At 35.8% G+C, this 24,777-nt stretch overlaps 1 protein-coding gene across 1 annotated transcript; it reads left to right on the top strand.

Moving 5' to 3' along the window:
- Window positions 1–1,747: 1,747 nt before the first annotated feature.
- Window positions 1,748–14,837, top strand: LOC122085261 (proteasome subunit alpha type-7). The gene is made up of 3 exons (XM_042653749.1): window positions 1,748–2,110; window positions 3,365–3,779; window positions 14,395–14,837. The coding sequence occupies exons 1-3, from the start codon at window positions 1,938–1,940 to the stop codon at window positions 14,554–14,556; spliced, it is 750 nt and encodes a 249-aa protein (XP_042509683.1). The 5' UTR covers window positions 1,748–1,937; the 3' UTR covers window positions 14,557–14,837.
- The last annotated feature ends 9,940 nt before the right edge of the window (window positions 14,838–24,777 follow it).

Genomic DNA, 24,777 nt, shown 5'->3' with positions numbered 1-24,777 from the left:
TATTATTTCTATTTATATTGATGAAGGTTTAAAATTCTTTTTTCACAAGGTCGATGAGTCTCATACAAATGTCAAACCTCATAAATGAAGAGATTCTTTATTCACCATCAATGTGGAAAATATTTGGTACTTCATTGGGGGGCAATTTCCTAAAATCAAACTAGACTCGACAATAGTCAGATCACAAATCATAAGAAATCGGACCTAAACCTGAAAACTTTCTTAACGTTTTGTTCCAGATTGTTCCAATAACCAGTGGAAAATCAGACCGCATTAAGTAACACCCTTATATGTGTTTCGTTATGAACTTAAGTTCAACTCATCCTCAAAAACTAGGTGTTAAGGAGAGAGTATTGAAATTATTAATTCCTCCTTCCATTTAGAAATGCAACATGGTGCACGTATATATGCCGTGACACTAACATTCACCATCAGGGTGTTAGTCATCACCCTGACCTGACATTGCCAACCTGAATGCTCTTTTGGATTCCGGCCTGTTGGTCTAAATTAGACCAGATTTGAGTCATTCTTTGAGTTTTCCAGGCCCAAATTTCTTGAAAATGGTAGCAGTATTGGGCTGAGCCTTCACCCTTGGGGTTGAAGTTGAACACTATTGCCACTGTGATTGTTAAAGGCTACCACTTCTCGTTTCATCTGTTGCAAAGTAAAATTTCTCTTTTCTGAGATGCGAAACTAGATTTTCCAATCATATAAATACGATTAATAAGCTTAGGTTTTTAACTCAGTTGATTTTTCATTCATGTTGAACTGAGAATCTTCTCACCATTGAGATCTAACCTTTTTGATTAGTATGAGAAAATATATTTTTGAACCTTATATAATGTAGGGACTAGGGTGAGAGTTACTGGCTTAATCACAAGGTGATGTCAATTGTTCGGCCCAATTTGTTTTGGGTCAGGCTTACTCGGTCTCCATCAATTTACGATCCCATACTATTTTCTGTCCATTTATTGGGCTCTGTATGCCAAGTTATGGACATGTGTCTATCATATTTTGATCTATAATTAAGCTCAAGCTAATCATGCTATATCGGAATTTAAACAAACTAATTAACTAATTAAGCTATAGTAATCAATTCAGTCCCAATCGGACAACCATGGATTGAAATCGTATGTAATGTTACACGCCTTATAGCGTCCATCCAATGACCAAAAATGCCTTGGACTACGTATATGAGCATTCCTAATTGTTGGATGTACGCTACACACCCTGTAGCAATGCAGAGGAACTCGATTCGACAATCATCAGGCAATACCTTGCACTGAGACCTTCCAATTATTAATTGATGGATGGATGCTTGAACCTGACAAATTTAATAATTGATTGGGTCAATTTCAGGCTTCTACCGGTCGGTTCAGGTCTAGTCTACCGATCAGGGCCATAGTTTTTCCTCCTCTATTGTTTAGGTTGCATTTGGTAATGTTTCTGTTCCAAAAACGATGTTTCGTGTCAAAAACGAAAATTTCAATTTATTTGTCAAAATGTTTTTTTTTTTTTTTTAACGAAATTAAAATGACGAAACTACGTTTTGTCGTTCATTCAATTATGATTTATAGCAGTTTTCTTTTTTTTTTAACTTCTTATTCCAAAAAAAATGAAACACAACATAAATGTACCAAACTTTTTATTATATTTCTTCTTTCACATAGAATGAGAAAACTCCATTAACGTTTTTTTTGGAACGTTACCAACACACAGCCTTAATCATTTTTTAGTTTTTGTAAAGTGTGGGCTTTACATTTTAAAGTGGACTATGGCGGAGTGCTTTTTAGTAGCAAGTGCCTTGTCGAGCAAGTAGACGAGGCTGATTTCACATAAATTCTCGTTCGAATCACCTTCTCCTCCGTTTACTCAGATTCCCAGCTTCCCAGCTTCCCAGCTTCCGCCGAGGCTAAAACAAAAATCGCAGACAAAAAATGGCTCGATACGATCGTGCGATCACAGTTTTCTCTCCCGATGGTCACCTGTTTCAAGTCGAGTATGCCCTCGAGGCCGTACGCAAGGGTAACGCCGCCGTCGGAGTTCGAGGTACAGACAACATTGTTCTTGGAGTCGAGAAGAAATCCACTGCTAAACTTCAAGACTCAAGGTCTGTTTCCATTATGTTTGTGTGTGGTTGTGTATTTCCTTTCTTCTTTCTTCTTTTTTTACCCAGATCTCGATGTTGATTTCAAACTGAACTCGACTACGAACGAAGACAACTGTTAGGGTTACTTTTTTTTTTTTATGATGTCTTTCATTGTTTCTGGGATATTGCTATCGAAACCAAGCTGGTAGTACTGTTTTTATTATAGCATATGGCTTGATTTTTGGTCATTGTTTTCCATCAGCTTATGTTTATTTTGAATTAGAAAAGTATCCGGCCAAGGTTTTCGTAGAGTGGCTTTAGGTTTTCTTGAATTAGTACATTTTCCCCCCTTTTCTGGTTGATATGCACATTTTTTTTTCTCATCCTTTTTACCAGATTAAGGAATCAGGAATGAGGTCATCGACATGTGTAAAATTGTAACTGCGACAGAGCATCATTAGTGACTGGGAGTTATAGTCAGGATGTGCACTCCCTGATTCAATGGGAACATCTTTGTTTGAAAAGTTGTTCAAGTTTCCTCACCATGAAACTTCCCTTTTGGGTTTTTTCTTTCCTTTTTCGTTATGCCTTTCTTGGTGGAAGAGAAAGGAATTTGTGTAGTATTCATTTTTGGACGAGTTCTGTCTACTCTGTCCTACTAAGTTTGGGCTATTGGCACTCACAGTTAAGGTCAATAGGAAATGCATTTTGACTTATAACTGCAACCACAATCATCTTTATGCAATCTAAGTAGAAGCCAAGGAGTTAGAAATGGAGAGTTGACTCTTAATTTAATTCGCGTGCATGCCTCTCTGTAGAGTCTGTAACTTTGTAGAGTTTTGAGTTCAAGATTTCTCCTGAAGTATTTGCAAGGACTGTGGTCGTTACACTTTCACGTTTCTCTTTTCTACTTCTTTGGGATACTATCGGCTACCTTGAGCTGAGCGTGGCCTTCCAAGTCTAACTATATTGGGTCTAGCTCCATCTCTCATGGCAGGAGTAGGACTGCTGAGGCTTAGATGTTGCCATAAGGTTAGCCTAAGGGGCATGTCCTATTCAAATCTTGTGCTAGCCGGAAAATATCAGACAATACTCTTTTTTGTTATTTTATTTTATTTTCTGACAAGGATATCTTGTCTATCTTATTTGTTTTTTTCATGCTTTCATTATGCTATGTCAGCGTTGCTTTGTTCCTCTTTGGTCTTATGTTTCCTTCTGGCCATAATGTTCCTAAGGTTGCTTATTCTCTGGCTTTCTGTGTAATTTTTTTTCCAGATCAGTTAGAAAGATTGTAAATCTTGATAACCACATTGCTTTGGCTTGTGCCGGGCTAAAAGCGGATGCAAGGGTCTTGATAAACAAGGCAAGGATTGAATGTCAGAGCCATAGGCTTACAGTTGAGGACCCTGTAACAGTTGAATACATAACCCGTTACATTGCTGGTCTTCAGCAGAAGTATACACAAAGCGGTGGTGTGAGGCCATTTGGTCTGTCAACTTTGATTGTGGGCTTTGATCCATATACGGGTGTTCCATCACTCTATCAAACAGATCCATCTGGGACGTTTTCAGCTTGGAAAGCTAATGCGACTGGGAGAAACTCAAACTCTATGCGTGAGTTTTTAGAGAAGAACTATAAGGAAACTTCTGGGCAAGAGACTGTAAAGCTTGCAATCCGTGCATTGCTAGAAGTAAGTGGATCTTTTGTGGATTTCTACTTTTATTACAGTGTTCTCCATCTCCAGATAGCTTCTACATCTTTTATACTTATTTGAAGGCCCTTTATCTGTTCCCACTTTGCTGGCACTTTCGTAGAACGTTTTTGCATGAATTTTTTCAGAATGCCGAGCGTTGCTCAATTTAAGTTGAATTAGATAGGATGGTTTCAGGCACAGGAGTCACTTATAATTGATGCTGGTTTAGCCTGTATATATTCATGGTCTTTGATTTGGATATTGGATTTGACTTTCCGCAAAAAAAATGTGGAGTCTAGGAATGAGGTGCTGCACCAAAACATCTGTGGATTCCTGAAGCATGGTGGCATGTTTAATATTGGGAACTCAAATAATGGAAATATAGAATGGAGAATGAATAATTGTATGGTGACTGGATGGACGGCAAGGCATGAAATGCCTTTTAGAATCTTTCTCCAATTCAGTCATTTAGGCTGCATTTGGTAACGTTTTTGTTTTGGGATCGCTGTTCTTTGGCATTACCGTCTTTTTTTGTTTTTGTTTTGGAACTGTGTTTTTTGGCTCTAGATTGGCGAATTTGGGGTTTGGTAAACTTGTTCTATAATAGAAAAAGAACACTAATGGCGTTTGGTAAAATCTTTTGGGAAACAATTTCTTAACACTGTTGCCAATATTTGCAGAAATGCCATTACCATCATAACTAATCCAAATAAATTTTGTAAATGCCAATACCATCCAATACATCAGAGTCCAAAATTTGCAAAAATGCCATTAAAATTCCAATTTCCTAAAATAATTATGAAAAAGTCATTAAATCTAAGAAATTGGAAAAAATATTATTATATAGTCCAAGTGACAAGTTCTAAACTTTAGTAACAAGAAAATAGAGATTGAAGCTTTTCAGGAGGCGGTATCAATCTCCACCTTTGTTCAAGTTGAGCTTGCTAACAGATCACATAATTGGATTTTTGCATTAAAAAGAGTAGGGAAGTAATATCTCAAGCTCTGAAGTTTGCCATGTACATACCCTGTTAGTATTACAACAAAATCCTTCAAAGAATGCTAACTGGCTAATTCAGTCACAAATTTCCCTGAAATCCAAAAGTAATCAGTTATTAATGATTGAATAAAACCAAGAGATGGCCACGTATGCACAAAGTGATAGAAGATATCCTCTAAGATCAAATAATTCCAAGGAATTAGGTATTACCATGTGATAATAGCTACTATGATATCCCACAGATTTGGGGCCCAATAAATTGAAATATTCATCAATATAGCTACATCGTTAGTTATACCTAGGCATTACATGTAAACAAGATATTATGATACATGATGTACCCGTAGTTATAAATTTAATGAGATGGTTGCAACCGACAGCACTTGATGCTTATTTAGGGAATACTGACCTGAGAATTCCAGGTGCCCTGCATGTGAACTAATATGTATATCTATAGATATGATGTCAGTTTTCATTTTGGTTTCATTCCTAACTTGACCCAGTACAGTTAAAGATGATATACATAAACTACTTCTTAGACAACAGCTTAAAAAAAAAATAAAAAAATCCAAACATATATAATAATCAATAGAGAGGATAAGCTTTCGTAGTGGATTTGCATTGTATTTGTAGGATGTTGAATCTGTTGGCCAATAGCTGCGGTTTTTGGAGAACTTCAGCATCAATAGCTCCATTTAATTGGATGGGCAATGACATTAGGAATAAAGGTTCTTTCAACTAACGTGTTAAGAGGAGCTTTAACGTAATTTGGCTTACGGTTGTGTTTTCTAAAGCTTCCACAGGGATGCCTTCATTGAGGCTTAAACAAAACTGGGGAAGAACCATTAGAGAGTAGGCTTGCAATTGATTTTAAACATCCTGTAAGATGAGATTTTACAAACAACATCCAAAACCTTATCCCATCTTAATGGGGTTGGTTTCATGGAGATTCCAAGCAAGGATGAGCGCAATGATCCATGCAAAAATATTGACGAGCTATGGCTAATTATAATTAGTGCCGGTTGTCAACCTGACGCGCCACTACAAATTAGCCACATGCGTATAACGATAGACTATAGTAAGGTACTGGCTGTCTGCTTGACGTATCATATAGATAAGTTAAGCAACCGGACCTACTTTTATGAAAAGAGGAATGAGATAACGAATTCTTGACAGCCCCGCTAAGCACAAAAGTAACAACTTAGGATCCAAGTTCATACTTACGATCTTACTCGCCGCTGAACCCAAAACTTTGATTTTTCATAAGGTGCCAACGGAGTCCTAAAAGCAACATCCGCCGATCCCTGGTCGGCATCATTTATGGTTGAGACTAAGACAATATCTGATCTTGTAAGATGAGATACTATATACTAGAAATCAACCCAAACAAGGGATCAGCTTAACATTCATAACAATCCATCCAGAACCATGTTTAGAAACCTCAAATAAAAAATAAAAAAACTCTATTGTAACCCAAGCAATCACAGTATAATCTCTATACATTTAAAAAAATGAAAGCCAGGTTCCTTTGATACTTGTAATTCAACCCACATCCAATATGTAATTAGATTAGCTGGAACTTTACTTGAAAGACGTGAGTCCCATGTTTATTGCACTATAAAAATCAACAACTGGACTTCGTTAATTTCGGATTCAACTACCAGAAAAAGTAAAAGGGGAAAAAAAAACCAAAACAATGGATTTAAAGGTCATACTTGTGTATTGCCGGAGAAAGGGTGGTTTGGTGAGAAGAAAAGTTCGCTACAACTGGGGTAACATGCCTTCTATGGGTGTCAATATATAACCGAAACCGTTTACCGGAATCGAAACCGACCGGTTATAACCGAACCGAACTGTACCATTGTAAATTGTTCCGGTTTTGGTTTTATAGGCCATAATTCCGGTTCGGAACTGAACCGAACCGTAAAACTGATGGTTAACCGGCACCTAGTGTTAAAGACTTAAAGTGTTTTGAATTTCGATGGGTCTCTACGAAAAAAGGGGAGAAAAAAAAAGGCAAAGTACTAACCAGGAAGGGAGCTTCACTTTCACACAATTACACTTCTTGATTTTCTAATTTCTAGGATCATAGTTAATTAGTTATAATATGTGTAGTCTTTTACATAGAAAGTATATTGTTCTTGGCAAAAGAAATGTATATTGTCTTACCTCTTTAGAAAATTTAATATATGTAGGATTCTCACTAGTTGTAGGATGCAAACCATTTTCTAAAACGACACTATTAACCCCAGTAAACCGGTTGTGAACCGAATAATAAAAACTGATTAAAAACCACTAAAACCGAAACCAGATGAAAACGATTCTGATTTCACCTTATTCCTATCCGGTGCGGTTTTGGTTTCACCTTATCAAAATGTAAACGGAACTGGATACGAACCGAATAACCAAAAACGCACCATTTGACACCCCTTGCCTTCAATGTAAATGACCAAAAAAAAAAATTTTTTTTTATTTTTGGGGGATTCTAGGGTTTGGGGTTGGAAACAGAGAGGGAAGTTAGGGAGGTAACCCATTCCTGAGAAATAACGAAGAAGAGGTGAAGAGAGACAGAGGCAATGGTTCCAGAACTTGTGTGAAGTACTGAGAGAGGTGGCATACCTGAGGAAAAGAAGTTCTTCACGAAGATGCCCAGAATCTATCTTTTGTGAAGCACCACACTGAAGGGTTCCATTCAGTGAGGCATTTCTTCAAGGCTGAAATCTCACTATGATGCCCTGAATCCATCTTTAGCAAAGCACTACACTGAAGGGTCCCATTCAGTGAGGGATGGTCGATGGGAGGAGTGGTGGATGTTATATTCTTCTAAGATTAACGATGTATGCTCGATGGGAGAGGAATTGAAGGTGGGAGCAGCAGGGTTCCTCACACAAGTTGCAGGGTTCAGTTGTGAGGAAGCAAGCGATGAGAGGTTGAATAGGTTTTTTTTATCGGGAACAGGGTTTTATTTTTCACCCTTGTTCTTGATGAGATGGTCTTTTGGGCTGTAGAACATGGTTTTGATGTTCTGCATAACCTATTCTCAAGACTCATTTTCCTTCGGTTCATTCTGCAAGAACAAAAGAACGCACTGATTTTGCCAAAGCTTTTTACCCGTTCTTGTGTTCCTGCAGAGCAGAAGAACAGAAGAACTGCTCTCCAGGAGAGTTACCGAACGCAGCCTTAGACTGTGTATAATATCAAAACTAGGGGTTGTTAAGGCATGCACAGCCTGAACTCAACCCTGATCAAAACCAGTGGATCAGCAGACCAGATTAGAAATCTTAGTAGATTGGTTTCTTGACTCAAGAAATCCCACGGTCTTCGACTTTCCTTCATTCATCGAAATATGTAATTTTATTTGCGTTGTAAATGCAATGATATGTATACCCTAGAAGATCATGTCATGTCTAATTCTAGAGAGTTTAATATTGTAGTTGTTTCACCATGGTTCATGTATGAACTATACATTACCATAATTATGCAGTCAGTATCTTATGTGTTATACATTGTTGAATATGAGAGCTAGTCTTATCTCTTCTCTGTCAAGTCTGTACCTTGTGTATTTGGACTTGCATGCATTGAATCATCGTTGTACTATTTTATTTTGTTGTACTACATCTATTGCTATATGAGCTTTCAAATGAAAACAGTATTTTAAGTCGGTGGGATATTGTCTACATTTTGTAGGTTCCAATAGTTTTAATTTCAATATTTCAATTGCAGTTGTACTATCCACGTAAAGTTTTATAGTCAGTCTCTTCTTCGTTTTTTTTGTCGTCTATTTTAATTCTTCAAATAATATTCATTGCTTGGATCTGATAATTTTTGTAATGAGTGAGTTACCCTGGCAGGTTCCTTAAGAACTGTACAATAATTGCTGCTGAATTTCTTTCCTTTGACCATTAATGCCTTACTGCTTTGTGCACTTAGGGTTTAAGATTAGTATTTGGGGATGAATACCCAGACTGATACTAGCTGGATCTCCCCTTGGATTATTATAGATTGTTGCGGATTATTCTCATGCTATACTGAAATGGATATATGATGAGTTGAGTGATCTGAGTTTAAAATGTGAAATGCTTTCACCAATCCCAGAATGACATGTTTTATATTTTTCCTTTTATACCTTTTTTTAGAGCACATGGGCCAATCTCCTAACCAGTGCACCCAAGTCCCAGCTCTTTATAAGGATTTATCACAGATAATCGATCTTCTCTCATTCAAATTCCCATTAAAAGGGTGTACCCAGTCCACGAGGCTCCCGCCAATGCGGGGTCTGGGGAGGGTCATAATGTACGCAGCTTATACGCCCGCTTTGTAGAGAGGCTGTTTCCTGACTTGAATCCATGATCACTTGGTCTCAATGCAGCAACCTTACTGTTGCACCAAGGTCCACCCTCTCATTCAAATTCCGTTGTAGGACCATATATTATGCACCTTGTGAATAATGTGGCAAAGCTGCACTTGCCAAAGAGAAATTCTTTGTGTAGGAAATATCTTTTCTTTCTTTCTTTGTCTTTAATGTAGGACTAGATCACGAAGGACCTAATCCCAAGCAGGATCTCAAAATCTGGCTGAATAGGGAGAAATTTGAGAACTCACAAACTGTGGCTCAGATGGAGCTGAAACTTGGAGTAGACGAAGGTCCTTGATGGAGCAACTAGCCCAGCTCTCAAAAGATGAGCCAATTCCGATGGTTGAATTGAGAGTTATGCTATTGACATGAATTAGGAAACTTTTGACGACTTTGGATATTTTGAGATTTCAGCTTCCGATGAACCTCAAATTTGGAGCAAAGGTCTTTCGTGTGATGCCCAAATATCCTTTACAAGATGAGCCTCAACTAATGGCTAGTTGGGAAGTTATGCTTGAAGAATGAAAAATGAAACTTTATGGAAGTTCTGCAGTACAGCAGCTACAGGCCTTCAACTGGTCTTTTGATGGAACTTCTGAACTTTAACAAGCTTGTAATGATCACTCAAACACTCTCTCATAGCAAACAAATAAAATGAAAATAAGAAAAGAAAGAGAATTTGATGGAGGGGTTGAGAAGGGGGAAAAGAGTTGGGCAATAGGCATCTCACCCCTCAAGGTAATAGCTATCTCAGCCATGAATAAACACTCAATTTTCATAAACTTCAATCTTCTTTTTTCATTATGATCAATGGGTTTTAAATAGCCTTACAAAACTTGAACACAAGAAAATAACAAAAAAAAGGGAAACTAATGGACTGAAATAAGATTTTCTAATTTGTGTATAACATGCTAACCAAGCTTAACAACATTAAAAACCAACAACTGAACATAAAAAGGAAACTAACTTAAATCATAAAAATAGAAACTTCTTTGACTAACAAAATAGGAAACTAACTTGACTAATTTATTCACTACGAAAATAGAAACTAACAAAACTAAACTAAAAGAAATTGACCCAATTTACTGTTCATGTGAATAGTGTCACGTGAACAGTGACTCATGTTACTGTTTATGTGAACAGTGTTTCATGAACAGTAATTTCTGACTATTGACATGAAGGTCCTAGAAGGAGCAACTAGCCCTTAAAGTAATATTGCCATTATTTTGGGCTGTCTTGATACACCCGATTCTAATTATTTGTTCCTTACAGTCAATGCCATGATGAACAACCCTTTGCAAGCTCGATTGCTTGGCTGAAAAGTTGAGAATTGAGAGTTCCTGCAAGTTTGTGATGCAGTTGAGTTCATGCAAGTAGAAGAAGATAGTTTAAAGGTTTTCATTCTTCTTGTAGTCTTTAAACGAGGTCCAAAATTTATTTTGGTTTTGATGGATTTTTTGTCATGGAGGTTTATGTACACTGGAAAAATTTCCTACTATTTTCCAAAACAACGGCAATATGGGGAAATTGGGGAGGTGATGCAGGTGCTTTACCATGGATGGGCCCAAACCCGTTGGGAAACTAGATGGAGATGAACTGGGTCCAATTGGTTCTTGGGTCCAGTAGGATGTTTTAATTATTTAGTTCTACCACCTATGCAGCTTCCGACCTAGAGATACACGATAGGGTTTATGTACCAATTCGAAGGGCATTCATTTACTGGGGTCAAGAGCAGTACCACTGCAACAGTGGCAACCAGACCTGATACGGATCCATACGCAGTAGACTCATCATTTTGAAAGAGCTAAGAGAGGCCTTTGCCCGTCAGCTGCAAGAGCTCAATAACTAATAGCCATGGACAGTGGGTGTAGTAAGGGGAAGATGGATGAGCAAAACGAAATAAAAGAGTAACATCATATAGGTGATAGTAGGGGACTTGACATTAGGTGCTTCTCTTGTAGGTTCAACTAATTCTCTAGATACAGCGTATTTGGGTGCCTATGCCTAGATCAACAATCTGGGCTATATAGATTTTTGGATTTATCAGGTAATTTTCTGTTTTATTTTTAATAGGCTAATTATTGGTAGAGTTGATTTAGGATTTTAATTTAGTTTATGTGTCCAAGTTAGAGTCAAGTTCAATTTCAAGTTTTGGATTACAACAGGAGTTTTTTTTTTTCCCTCTTTAAATCGTAGCTTGTAATGTAAGATACAGATCTGGAATGAAAAGATTTTGAATTGGTTATGTTACCAGAATCGTACAAACCAGATTGTGTGACCTCTTCTTCTCTGATTCTCTCTCCTCTTCGATTCCCCTCTCTCTCAACTTGCCTTCTCCCCTATTTCGGTTGCCGTCTTCTACCGAACTAAAAAAGGAGTTACTTGATCCTTTGTTTCTGATTGGTTTGGCCAGATACTCTGGGCACAGATTGCGCTTCCATAGGCCACCCAAGCCCTAGATTCTCGCTTCCAAAATCATCCCTACTGAGAGTATTAGATCTGCAACTGGAACTAAAATCTGTACCTACTGCCAGGTTCAGTTTCAGATGTTAAATATTATTTTCCTGCTTGATATCTTGGGTGCTTGTAGAATCAATTCAATAGGCCTGAGGCACGGGAATCTCTCCCTAAAATCTCATTTGGTTTGGAGTCCTATTGAGGAAGATATCTCACTTACTGATTCTGGTTTACCGCTGGATTTGGTTTCTATCGTGGGTGATAGGTAGAAGAAGGGGTTCTTTAATTAAAACCCAAAGTTGCCATCAAGTACAAGTTAACTTTATATTTTCCGTTCCTAGTTTACCCCTTTCACCATATGTTACACTTCTCTTCTAAGTTGAAGTTCCAAGAAAATTATGACATTGCAATCCTATTGTAAATTTCTGTTTATTTACAATTCTGCCACTGCTCTTATAATCTTCACTTATTTACTGTTTGTGCCACTGAGCCCTTGATTAAGACTCCTGTTACTTGGGTGGGCCCATAGCGATCCAAATTGAGTCTTTCGAACCCCGGATCTGCATTAGGAGGTTTTGGAAAAAAGTGTATAATATAATTCTCATTGAAACTTATGGAGTGTTAAAATGAAGCATGTTTCCAAGCTTACAACTCCATAAATTACCAGAACTAATCATTGAAAATTAAGCAATTATGTAGGCTGAGTAGTTGATAACAGAAGATGTATGGTCATTGTTGAGTTGATATATCAGGTTCTTTAAATATCATGTTCCAACTTCTGGAGATCAGCATGTGCTAGTTATCTTGAAGAGCACCTAGTGGCATATCATTGAAAGAAACGATTGGGACAGTAATCTTTTAACTGGGGAAAGTACATATGGAGGCGGTCGACAGGGACATTGAAGATGATAGTGAACAGCTTTATTATAGAACTGATTTGATGGCTACGCTTGGTCCTTGTGAGGTACTGAGGTCGTCTTTTCTACAGCTAAGGCACAACCAGATAGAGAATATTAGAATTATTTAATAATTGCTATTTCATTAGAGTATTAGACAGGGTCTTGGTGAGTTGCTCTTTAGAGTAGTCCCTGGTTAATTTAAGCTTGCTTTAGACATTAACCAAGCAAAGGTATATTAAATTAAGGATGCTTGGATCAATCTACTGAAAATCTTGTAAGCAACCAGTCCCAACATCTGGAGCAGTTATATTTTATTTTATTAGAATTTATGGATCAACTATTCTTTAACTAAACTGGGATTTAGCTTTCACACTAGGTTTCTACTTGACTAACTTATATAGGTTCTTCATATTTATTTATAAGTTGCTTACAGTTTAATGGGCTTGGTTTCCATGTGTGCATGTGTGAATTTTGGGATGTCAGCCTATAAGTGCTAGCCTGAGATATTGGATTTGGAATGATGATCTCTATGGCATGCAGGGTGTTTACATGCGCACTAGAATTTAGAGCATCCTAGAACCTCAGGGTCAAATCTTATAGGATTTTGATGCCTGATGCTTTGCGTAATGTAAAGTGCTCCGGACCACTCTATATCATTTTTATGGCTGCATAAATAATGCGATATGTGGTCCAGCTGTTGGTTTGCTTCTAGGATCATAACTATTTTTAGAGGCTACAGAAAGCTATTGCCAATTTTTGGATCAGGTCCCCACGTCCGTGGTAATAAATGTTGACCTATGTCAGCCAAAATATGTCAACATGCTTCCATTTCCATATGGATTCAAATGAATTTGTTCTAAAATATAAGTATTACAATATTTTCAAAAAATCACAATAAATGATGGGAGATATCAGGAAATTGATGCTATATGGTTCTTTTATCGGGGGAAAATTTTTGCTATATGATTCTTTATATTTTCTCGAAATTATTCCCTTTTTTTTTTAGTTAAAGTGTAATATAAATATTTTATTATGGAGTGCTACGCAGGCCAGTCCTTTGTCAGGCTTAAGTTTGGATTACATTGGCCCAGTCCTTGGGTTTGGCCGTATACAGATTCACCTAGTCCCTACCTATCATGGCCCATAGTTGAACCCATAATTTTAAAGCAGGACAGGGAGCCAAACTGGGGTAATTGAAACACCACCCTTCTGGTCCTTTTTTTTGCAAACTGTCCAGTTTAGTTCATCAATTTTCATTTATTATTATTATTTTTTGAATTTTAATATTTATTTATTAGTTTTCTCCTTTAGTCAACAATGTTCATTTGGTAAAAAAAGATCTCTAGACTAGATCTCTGACAGCTTTTTGGTTCTCCTTCATGTCCTGTTTTGAAAACTATGGTTGAGCCCTATATTTTCTCACATCCTGCATTCTAATATGATTTATTACAAAAATATATGGGGAAAAGAAGAAAGATTACGAGATGGTTTCTAGATATCTCTTGGTGTTCTTTTGATTGGTTCATTAAACTTTCTATAAATATTTCCATCATTTTCATTTTTTTACAATTTTCCCATCCGTCTGATATATTCCCATTTCCAAAAGGGTCAAAATAATGGCCTAACCAACAATTGATTCCTGTATTAGATGTTAGGATTGACCATTATAATCATCTAGAGAGGCCTAGGTTGGAGGTGAATCGGACTGAATGAAGAGTGTGAATCAACTAGTTGGCAAACCTTGTTTTTAAGCTACAATTTTATTCCTCTCCCCCTTTTATGCATGCGGTTATTCTGCCCTTAGTATGCCTTCTAGTCTTGGTTTTTGGCAGTCAGTAACTTTTCTTTTTTTTTTGCTGATACTTGATCTGTAACTTATAAACATCATTCTTTTTTACTCAGGTTGTTGAGAGTGGTGGAAAAAACATAGAGATTGCTGTGATGACAAGAGAACATGGGCTACAGCAACTTGATGAAGCTGAAATTGATGCCATTGTCGCTGAGATAGAAGCAGAAAAAGCAGCAGCAGAGGCTGCAAAGAAGGGACCTCCAAAAGAAACCTAATTCTTGGCCAGCTTCTATTTTTTTATTGGGAGTTTCTGGAAAGTTGGTTTGAGATTAGGTATTTCTTATTTTGGATGTTGTTTCTTTCCTGTTTTTTGGAATCTCAAGGTAAACTGTTCTTATGTCTCATACCCTCTGAATTCTAGAAAGCACCCAAAGCAATTTCAATCACGTTCTGGTGTTGAAGCTTTGTGGGGTTTTTATTTTTTATTTTTTGGTTAAATTGAAATGATGACTGAGACAGGAAATGACAGTGGAGTAAAGTTTTAAATATTTTGCAAGGTCATGGTACTTTCAATGAGAACCAGAGAATATGACACAGTACTATAAACTATGTGGGTTCTACCTCTTCTTGGGAGCCCTAATTTATGTGCCAGTTGAGATTCTTAAGCGCCATTGCTCCCATTAAGGTAAACTAATACTAGGTTTTGAGGAAAACTATAAGACATGCTCCCATAACACAGGAGTGTGAAGGCACTTGAAATGTGTGGCCTTGCTAGATATAAGTCTGTGGATGGTTTCCCTCTTATAGACATTTGACAGAATTGTCCCAGAGTATGTAGGATTCTCATAGTTCTGTGTTTAAAAATCCACAGAAACAATTATTCTTCTCTGTGAAAATTGTTGATATCTTCTACTTCAAGATGTCAGGTGTCACATTAATTGGAAAGACTAGTGTGGGCCCATGACCCAACCATACTTTGGGCACAACTCCATTCAATACATAGCTAGTCTGGGGTAATGTAATGAGCCACTTTCGCATAAAAAAAAAAAAACTGTTAGTGTGGGGTAATTTAGTGAGCCACTTTCTGAAAGTGTGATCATTTAAACACTTAATTGATGAGTAGGTAGTGAGTCACCTGATTACCATTTTGTTACCATATGGGCCCATACCCTTTAGATGGGTCAATGTGGGAAAGATCTCCCAGGCACACAATGGAAAATTTCCTAACCTTGTGAGCTTGCCCTTGTAATTGGACCCCACAAGGCCACAACCTTATCCCTATCCATTGCAACCTAATCTTCCGGAATCTCTGACACAGCGGTGGGTGTTGGTGTGGTCTTCCTAACTACGTCGAGAAAAGGTCGTAGAGTAAGGTCAGGAGGAGTTGGACCAGCTTGCCTGGACCACGGATGTTAGGTGTTTCATATGTTTTTGCTGGCTAGGTTTGGTTCCACCATTTACAGCCTTAATTCCATATGGACCTGTGAAGTGATGTGTGTCCGGTTCACATTGTCGGATCTATTACTGAATGGCCACTACCTACCTCAGAGGTTGTTTATGCCACAAGTCAGTATTTTTGGCTGTTATTGTTTATTCCACAATCAAGAATTGAGTCATGTGTGTTGTGTGGTTGTGAAGAGAGAAGCTTAGAAAGTGTGGGAGAATGTGAAATTGTGAAGTGAAATGGACTTGGGAACCAGTGGTTTAGGTGTCTATAGTCTCATAGGGGCTGGCATTGACCCGACTTAAGTGTGTGGGGTTGTACATGTGCGTCAGGGGATTAGTTGGGCCAAAGGTTTGAGCACCCTTACTAATGCATAAAAAATGGCATCCTAATCTTTTAGATGGACTGGTAAATTACATAGAATGGAAACATTTTTTTTCTAATTAATTTATTTTTATTTAAAGGATAAAAAATGATTTTTTCTTCATGTGGAACTCTTTCTGCTTCTAGGAGAGTTTCAATGGTTTTAGCATCCATTCAAACATGTCCTTTTATTTAGGGTAATTTACAACGTCACTCCCAGAGAATGTCACTATTAGAGAGACACCCCCTGTATAATACCAAATTATACTCAGACCCCCTGTCAATCATTGTTAAGTGAGGAATTAAAATGACTGCTGTACCCTTTGAACTAAAACACATGTCCAATCCAATCTCTCTTATTCTCATAGAAAACATCAAGGATACCCACGAGAAGATCAATATAGATCAAGTTTAAAACAACAGAACGACAGGGGGTCTGAGTATAATTTGGAATTATGCAGGGAATATCTAGTGTCATTCTCTAAGGGCTGGTGCTATAAAATATCCTTTTTATTTAATAAGAAACAAACAAACAAACATCTCATTTTATCATAGAGTGGACCCTTTTCCTTGCCCTTGCCCCTAAAAGATTTAACAAATATTTGAAGCATTTTCTCCCACATGTGTTAATGTCTAACTAGATTGAAACTTGGATAACTGAATTGGTCAGTTGATTAAGTACATGTCTCGCCGTAGCAGAGTTTAGAGTTTGGAGTTTGGTCTTGAGTTCGCGTCTCAAACCCTATAACGCTTGGCCGCTATCCTAGTAGCCTATCTGTGCTCATAAGGAATGACATAAAAAAGGTTAATTTGATATTACCAATGTAAAAGGATAATACTTTAAAAATTGTTTGAGAAAATCAGTTCCAAAGAATATAAAACTATTGAAAAAAACAAAGGAGAGACTTTCCATATTTGGTAGTCTACCGTATCCAAATGTACAATGAAAATTTTACATGTGATGTAGATAAAGCTAAAAGGATTATCCATCTATCCAACAAATAGAATAGCTAAAAAAAACTTTCCTACCCAGACAATGAAGGCAAACCTCAAAAAAATATAAGGTTCAATGTTACAATTATTTGGCAGATGTAAGTGATAGACCTAACATGTTTTCTTTCTCTAAAAAAATATAAGGTTAGCAAAAACGTGTTTAAAAGACGTTCTTGTTTTTTATCATTTAAACACGTTTTTTCATATGCTTTCCAAAGATATTTAAAAAAACTTCAAACGGCAAGTATTTTTGTTCTAAACACATTCCATTTTTTGGTTTTTTTAAGATTTAACTTGTTGAACGTAATGTCTGCTTAATTGATCATATATATATATATATATATCTCTGTCTTGAACTCTGATTGACCTGATTCCGACTTGAAGCTAACTCAATAGCCTATATTTCTCATGTATCAGTTTCAACTCAATATCAATGTATGGACCCTAAAATTAAGATACAAATTGATGCATTTGCTGAAAAATATTTCTAAAGTGATAAGTCTTAACTCAAACTGAACATACATTACTTCTGTTGACAACAATGAACAACATCATAGCCAAGTCATATTGCTCAATAAAACTTGGAATGTGGTGTATGAATTTAGAATTGGTATTGAATGATTTTCAATTATATGTCATAAAACTTATAATGAGACATGAGATATATATGCATTAGTGTTGGATATTGTAGTTGTTTTGAACATTATGTGCTGATATTCATATAATAATTTCTTAATTTATACAAGTATATTACTGTTTTTTAGTCTCGTTTGTTTGAAATCTATATGTTTAAAACCCATACTATTTGTTTTCTATTTTTTACTATTCTCTATTTTTTTACCATTTATTTGATCATATCATTCAAAAGATTGTATTGTTTAAAACTCATACCGTCTATTCCTATTTTTTTGTTGTTTCTATTTTTGCTACCTATGATTATGATATGATGATTGGTGGTGAGCTTAATAAATAGATTTGCATTAAATGTATAACAACCACCATCGGCATTAGAGTAGAAAAGAGGCAGATGCACCACAACCACAAAAGAGAGTAAGAAAGTTAAGAAACTTAGAAACACATATATATCTACTCGTTGAGTCGTTATCAGCTGCCGCCTCTCTATCATATCTTACCAAACATCTTTAATAATTACTGTCACCCGCACCCTATTTACTCTATCACGCATGGTGCGCACGTACGCACTCCCGCCCTTGCCCTTTTTCTTTTCCAGTTGCTTATCCGAGAAGTTTCCAGACCCCAAATGTCACTAATTCAAGGCTCTATTCCATCTTCTAGAAGCGAAGCAATACGAGAGAGAGAGAGAGAGAGAGAGAGAGAGAGAGAGAGCATCACCGAACGATGAATTCAAGCTCCATTCAATCTTCTAGAAGAACGAAAGAAAGAAAGAGAGAGAGAGATGAGATGATATGAGATCTGAGATATTTTGGAGGTTGATGGGGTTAGCGTCGAGTTGACCAGGTAAAAGCATCACTGGCTGTCACTGTGTGCACTCGAAGCAACTCCTTGGTGGCGTGGTCCCTGCATTAATACACGGGTTAATTGGAGACATGGACATAAATAGGGGGTAAGATATTTTGGGTTTGATAGGGGTGAGAGTGTCATTTCGCCTCTCTATATGTATAGATGCAGGGTCGCACAATGAGGGAGCACTTATTTTTCCAAACATATATTCGAGTTTTTTTTAACCCATATCTCCAGGGAAGAGACCTTATGTTGTATTAAAAAACATATATTCGAGTTTTTTTTAATCCATATCTCCAGGGAAGAGACCTTATGTTGTATTAATACAACATAAGGTCATTACCCTTCATTTTCCTTTGCTTGGTCAACCATGTGAACAGTACCCTATGTGGTCCTATAATATGCTAAATATGTGCCAGAATGTAACCTTATATGGAAATATGGGGTATTCACTATTTCACTTCCAAACTTATCTTTGAGAGAACATTTTCTTGGAAATAAAAATTATCTGATGATAAGTGGGAATACATGAATTATTATATATATATAGCTTTAAATAGAATTGAATGGTGAAACAGAAACCGTTATCCTGGTAGCTGACCTAATTTAGTTGGGAGAGATAATTTTTTTTAATTTTCATGATAAGGCTTAACTATATTGGATTGAGATTAAATGACCAGGAAGGATGTTAACTCTTGATGTGGGATTGAATGGCATCGGTTGTTGGATGAGAGTTTCTTTTTGGTTGGCTTGGGAAAGGTTTATCTTTAAAATGAGGCTTTAACCTAACCCTACCCCACCCATTTCACCCTTATAATTATCACCTGGTTAGTGGTAAGTGGGACTAATGCAAAAGCAAATGGGTCAAACAACAAAGAAAATATCTGTACTAAGAACCCATAAAAAGAAAAAGATCCCATGTAGGTGATGTTGGGATTTTTTTTCACGCTCTCTCACAAAATGAACGGCGGCGGTTGGTCCTCTCTCTATACAATGTGAATCTTCTATTAAAAAAAACCATTTCATGTGTTGTGAATTGTGTGACATGGGATATTTTCTCACAGTATTGTCGTGGGATGCTACCCCTGCCCAGAAAATATATAAAGTTGCATGGGAAAATCTATTTGAGCAAGCGGCGTAGCCTATGACTATCCATATGACATTTTTTAATTAATTCATTTTAAAATAGAAAAAAATGAATAAAAAATATTTTGTGAGTGGGCATAGGCTACACTACACTACACTCCACAAAGAATTAATTGACCACAGAGTCAGCTTTTCTCTATAATCAAAATAAAACTACATACAACTTTTCACAACATGGATGCCATCCAAGAATTTCCTATATTTCTTCCTAATGTAATAGATCTTTTCTTTTTTCCCAAGATAGAATAGAAGAGGATATCATTAACCAAAACAAGAAAACCATGAGTCATCATTGGCTAATTCCTTAATTCACCCACCGCTTAATTTATTTTAAACTTTTAGGTTAATAATTTCCCTTTAAATAAACATCAAATTGATGTTTAATAGGCTAATCCTACATTGGAGGGACCTAAATGTCCCCCATGGGTGAGGCAATTGTTATAGATTACACCTAAGACATCAACTAATGCAATTTTTAATTTTTGAAAACAACTAATGGAAAAGGTCAATCAACCAAGATAGAACTTGAGAAAGAACTTTTATCCCATAAGCCAACTTGCTCACATCATAACCCTTAAAACAGTTCTTACATTAAAAAAAAAATCTTATGGAACAGAAATGGCATCCCTATATCTAGAGAAGATAAGAAGATAAGAAGATAATTTGCTGTCTTTAGTTTGGAAACTCTATAGTCAACTTTTCTTATACAATACAAAAGAGAGGGTTTTCACATTGCCCATGCGGGACGGGGAATCTTTCATGCTACACCAATAACGGCACAGAAAACAATTTCACCAATAAGAGAGTCTGTTATACAATAAATCTGTTCATGGCTTTTAACTGAACATAAGTCTCACATGCATTTCTTGTGGACTTACCTACCAAATGGTGAATAGTCAGTTTGTTGTTAGAAGAATACAACAAATAACTAGTACAAAGTTTCTTGACAATTGGGTGGCTTAATCTAAGACTATTGCCTTTTTTTTTTTGGGTAGAAATCTAAGACTATTGCTGAACATAAGCCAATCTTGCATTCTTGTGGATCATCCAATCATCATTTGTGATGGCCTTTTTTATTTGATTACCATTACAAATTTTTTTTAATTAATTAATTAATTTTTTTAAATTTATAAAAGGATCCTTCTCAAACTGAAGAGGGTTAAAGACGCAAGCAAAGAAAAACAAGAGAGGGTAGTACAAAACTCAAACACTCCTCAGGACACGAGGAGACCCAAACACCCATATGAGGGTACCCAAACACCCTTACAACTGGTTAGGCCTCGATTGTGCTATTTGGTTTATACCCGTTGAAAACTTGGCTACTAGAGTCATTTGAAAACCCATCTCAACCTTAGAGACGGTTCGAAATGAATTGATAGGACGAATTCTCAAGTTGAAACGAAAAGATGTCGCTAATCTTAACATGAAGGAGCATTCATACTTTGAGAACAAGACAATTAACCCACGTAACTGATAAACTAGGTAGAGCTCACGATCATTCAAACACGATTTTTGCTTTGTGTCTATGAGTCATGGTATTTCAAGGAAAATGTTGGCACCAGAGGCCAAAACCATCTTGCAAGCTTTGTAGCAGTTAATGGTGTGAAGGTTTCTGGAGAATAGAGATCCAGACAGATAACAAGGGGTTGGTGGAGTAACTAACTCGAGGCACTTAGGAGAGATGACTTTGGGATTTATATCGTAATTTGGTGGATTTTAATTACCTCTTTAACTTTGATGTTAAATGTCTCACCTAATTTTTTTTAATTAATTGGTAAATGTAACCTTTAAATTCTTCACCAAAAAAAAAAAATGTAACTTTTAATGTATGTATGTTAAATATATGTATGTAGCAACTAGGGTTTGCTAGTAAGGTTTGGCTGGGTAAATTTCATGATACTACAGTGGAAGATGTCATGGATGTTTTATTTTCTTAATGTTATTTTTGTTTGTATATAAGAAAAAGTTCCTTGGCAACATCCTTGCTTAGAAAGGATTCTGATTTAAATATGAAAAATGCTACCTGATACTGAATCCTTAAAGATACCTTTAGGCACTAATCTATACTAGCATACAAATTGAAGTAAACAAAGTCAGTCCTGATACTGTATCCTTAAAGATACCATTAGCCACTAATCTTCACTAGCATACAAATTGAAGTAAACAAAGTAAGTCAAACTATCTACCCTAGCAATTGAATAAGAACCAATCCACCTCCAAAGCTTCTAAAGGAAAATTATCAAGTAAAATAATCAATTTTTGTATTGATTTTACCTGCAAATTAATTTAAAGGCAAGATTCTAAAAATGTAGCAGAGATTTATTAATCCAAATTAATAAACTACAGCTTATAAACTGCAATTAGGGTTTTTGTAAATATTCATGGAACACCCCAAGTGCATTTATCTTAACATGAAATGATCCTAAAACACCACAAAAAACAATAGCAAACAGGACCCACAATCAGGTATTAGGATTCATGCATATTGTTGGTGGGAGTTGAAATATTAATTAGACCTCAAGAATAATTCTAGTTAGTTATTAATAGGGAAAAGCAATAGTCTTACCCAAAAGGTTGGAAAATATAAAATAAATTTGAAGCAATATAGTAAAAAAATCACCTAGACTTCTTTCACAATTTTCTTTGATAGTGAGGGGGAGAAAAAAAAATTCTATGGAAGCTTCTAATGTCTCTACCTAACACGTTAGAAGTGGGTGAAATGTTGAAAGCGACCCTGCATTCCTTTATTTATTTAATTTTAAAATCAAGGGGTCACTGCTCTTGGGATTATGTTCCACACTTCCACTTCCACTTCCACGGCACCTACCACCTAGTCACTCATCCATTTGTTCTTATGCACCAAAAATTATACTGACAAGGAAACCTTTAAGGTCCCTTACCCATTCTTGTATCTAGAAAAGCATTTCAAAGGATGACCTAGGATCTGATGAAGTTGGCTGTTTGATTCAAAGAATGGACTTTTAAGAGATAACCCATAAAACTCAACCTCCTTTTAGATAGGGAGAGAAGTGGATCGGGTTAATTGTTATGGGTTTTGGGTCATTTGTTCATATAACCTGCTTTCCTTCTTCAAATTTGGGTGGTGTTAAACTTAGGGCACGAGATAATCTAATAAGAAAATTAAGAAAAAGATAACTCATCTCTTTTTCTTGGCAAACTTTCAAAATGATCGTAATATATATTACTATGAAAGTTTCAATGACCACAGTGCACATGGTTAGAAACTTTGAGATCTAATGTTTCCACATAAAGTTCATATTAGAGAATACATTATAAATAAAATGTTATTATTTGTTTTTAATATGAGTTTAAATTTTTATTTTATGTTGTTTTCACTAGGAGACGAGTATAGCTTAAGCATAAATAGCAATCAATACAAAAATACAAATCATAGTGCACAACATGTGGCATGCTCGTGTATGAAACAAACTTCTTATATTTTCAGCCGTGTATTCTAATTTCTAATATCGCATATTTGTTATTGAAACTATTATACTAAATATTAAGGTCATTTTCCTTTTTCTTTTGAGATATCTATTTTAAATATTCAAAACATTATGTTTTGAGAAAAAAAAAAAACAAAAAACAAAGGATATTGCTTTGCTCTAGGTCTAACCAATCCATTTTCATTAAAGTTGGATTGCACCTCTTCATTGTCATCCCTTTTCTTCTATATCTATTAAGTTTGAATATAAAAAAAAATTTTTTACAAAATTTTTAATTTTATTAAACATTTATTATTTTTCTGCATCCTATCCTAATTATTTGATATCATAAAATTAACCACATAGTAGGAATTAGTAAGATATTTATAAAACTACAAAAGAATATAAAAAAAAATTATGGACTAGTGAATATCAATAACATTTTCTTAAGGGGAACCTTTTCTAAAAGCTACTATATGCTTTTCATTACTTATTTATATACATGTTTTTTCTCCTCAGATTCCATTGTTTACACACAATAAATTTTCTTATCCAATTAATATCGAAGATATTATAACCACCTAATACTCATTGAACTAGTTTTGAAAGAAGATAAAATTATTATTTTTTGTAGATGCCTAAAAGTTGGCAAATGTCCTTAAGCTACCTTATTGTATTTAAGTATATAGCCTTACTTCTATCTGAAAAAAGTATAAATTACTCTTACCAAAGTTTCAACCTTCAGGGGTGGGTGGGGAAGGGGGGCTAACATATGTTTATAGAGAAGTATGTAGTTTACGTTTGAAATAGGTTGTAAACTAATTTAATTGCTCTTGTATCATTAAAAATCAAATGGGCATATGCCTAGGATTCTGAATACTTAGAGTAAATGAAAAGTATGAAATCAGAAAGAAGGGCATCCATTATCCTCTTTGTAAGATTCTAAGGCAACTTGTACAAATACTCAATAAAGTCAGGCAGCCTTTGTAATTTCTCATTGTTAAACTTGTGAAAGCAAGAGAAGGTGGTATCAATGGATCCTAATTTAGTGATTAAGGACAGGTATTAGTTGATTTTGAAACAATCTTGGTAATTTGATTTGCAGTGCTTAACAAATTTCTGAAATAGAACCAATGAATCACAGACCCTGATCAACACTATGTGGCTAGGTTAATCCCATTCACAATTCTATTTCAAATGAATATATAAAGTAGACAACCTTATCATTGTTCTAAAAAAAAAAAAAAAAAACCTTATCACTGTTGTGCGGTGCACATTAATTATGGTAGATATTATTTATTGTGTCATCCTTCTTAAAATCTATCTTTTTGTGGATTTAAAGTCTAAAAGGAAAAAATGGGGATCAAGAGTTCCAAATTCAATGGAGATTCAATTAAGTTTACAAGAAAGTTTTTCTTCACCAGTCAAGTACAGTTCACCCACCATCCTAAGGTTCATAAACCCTAATAAAGTTTTAGTATTTTCCCCAAAATACCATTCGGATACCTTCCACGCCCTTATGAAGCACTGCAGTGAATGGATTCCCATTCACCATGGCCTTAGGAAAACTCGATCTAGTAAAGAATGTAGTTAACTATATCGATTAACATAGAATATTATTT

The sequence above is a fragment of the Macadamia integrifolia genome, chromosome 7 (genome assembly GCF_013358625.1).
Source record: "Macadamia integrifolia cultivar HAES 741 chromosome 7, SCU_Mint_v3, whole genome shotgun sequence".
Classification (NCBI taxonomy): Eukaryota; Viridiplantae; Streptophyta; class Magnoliopsida; order Proteales; family Proteaceae; genus Macadamia; species Macadamia integrifolia.
The sequence above is the reverse complement of the archived record's forward strand: the minus strand, read 5'-3'. Positions and strand labels throughout refer to the sequence as shown.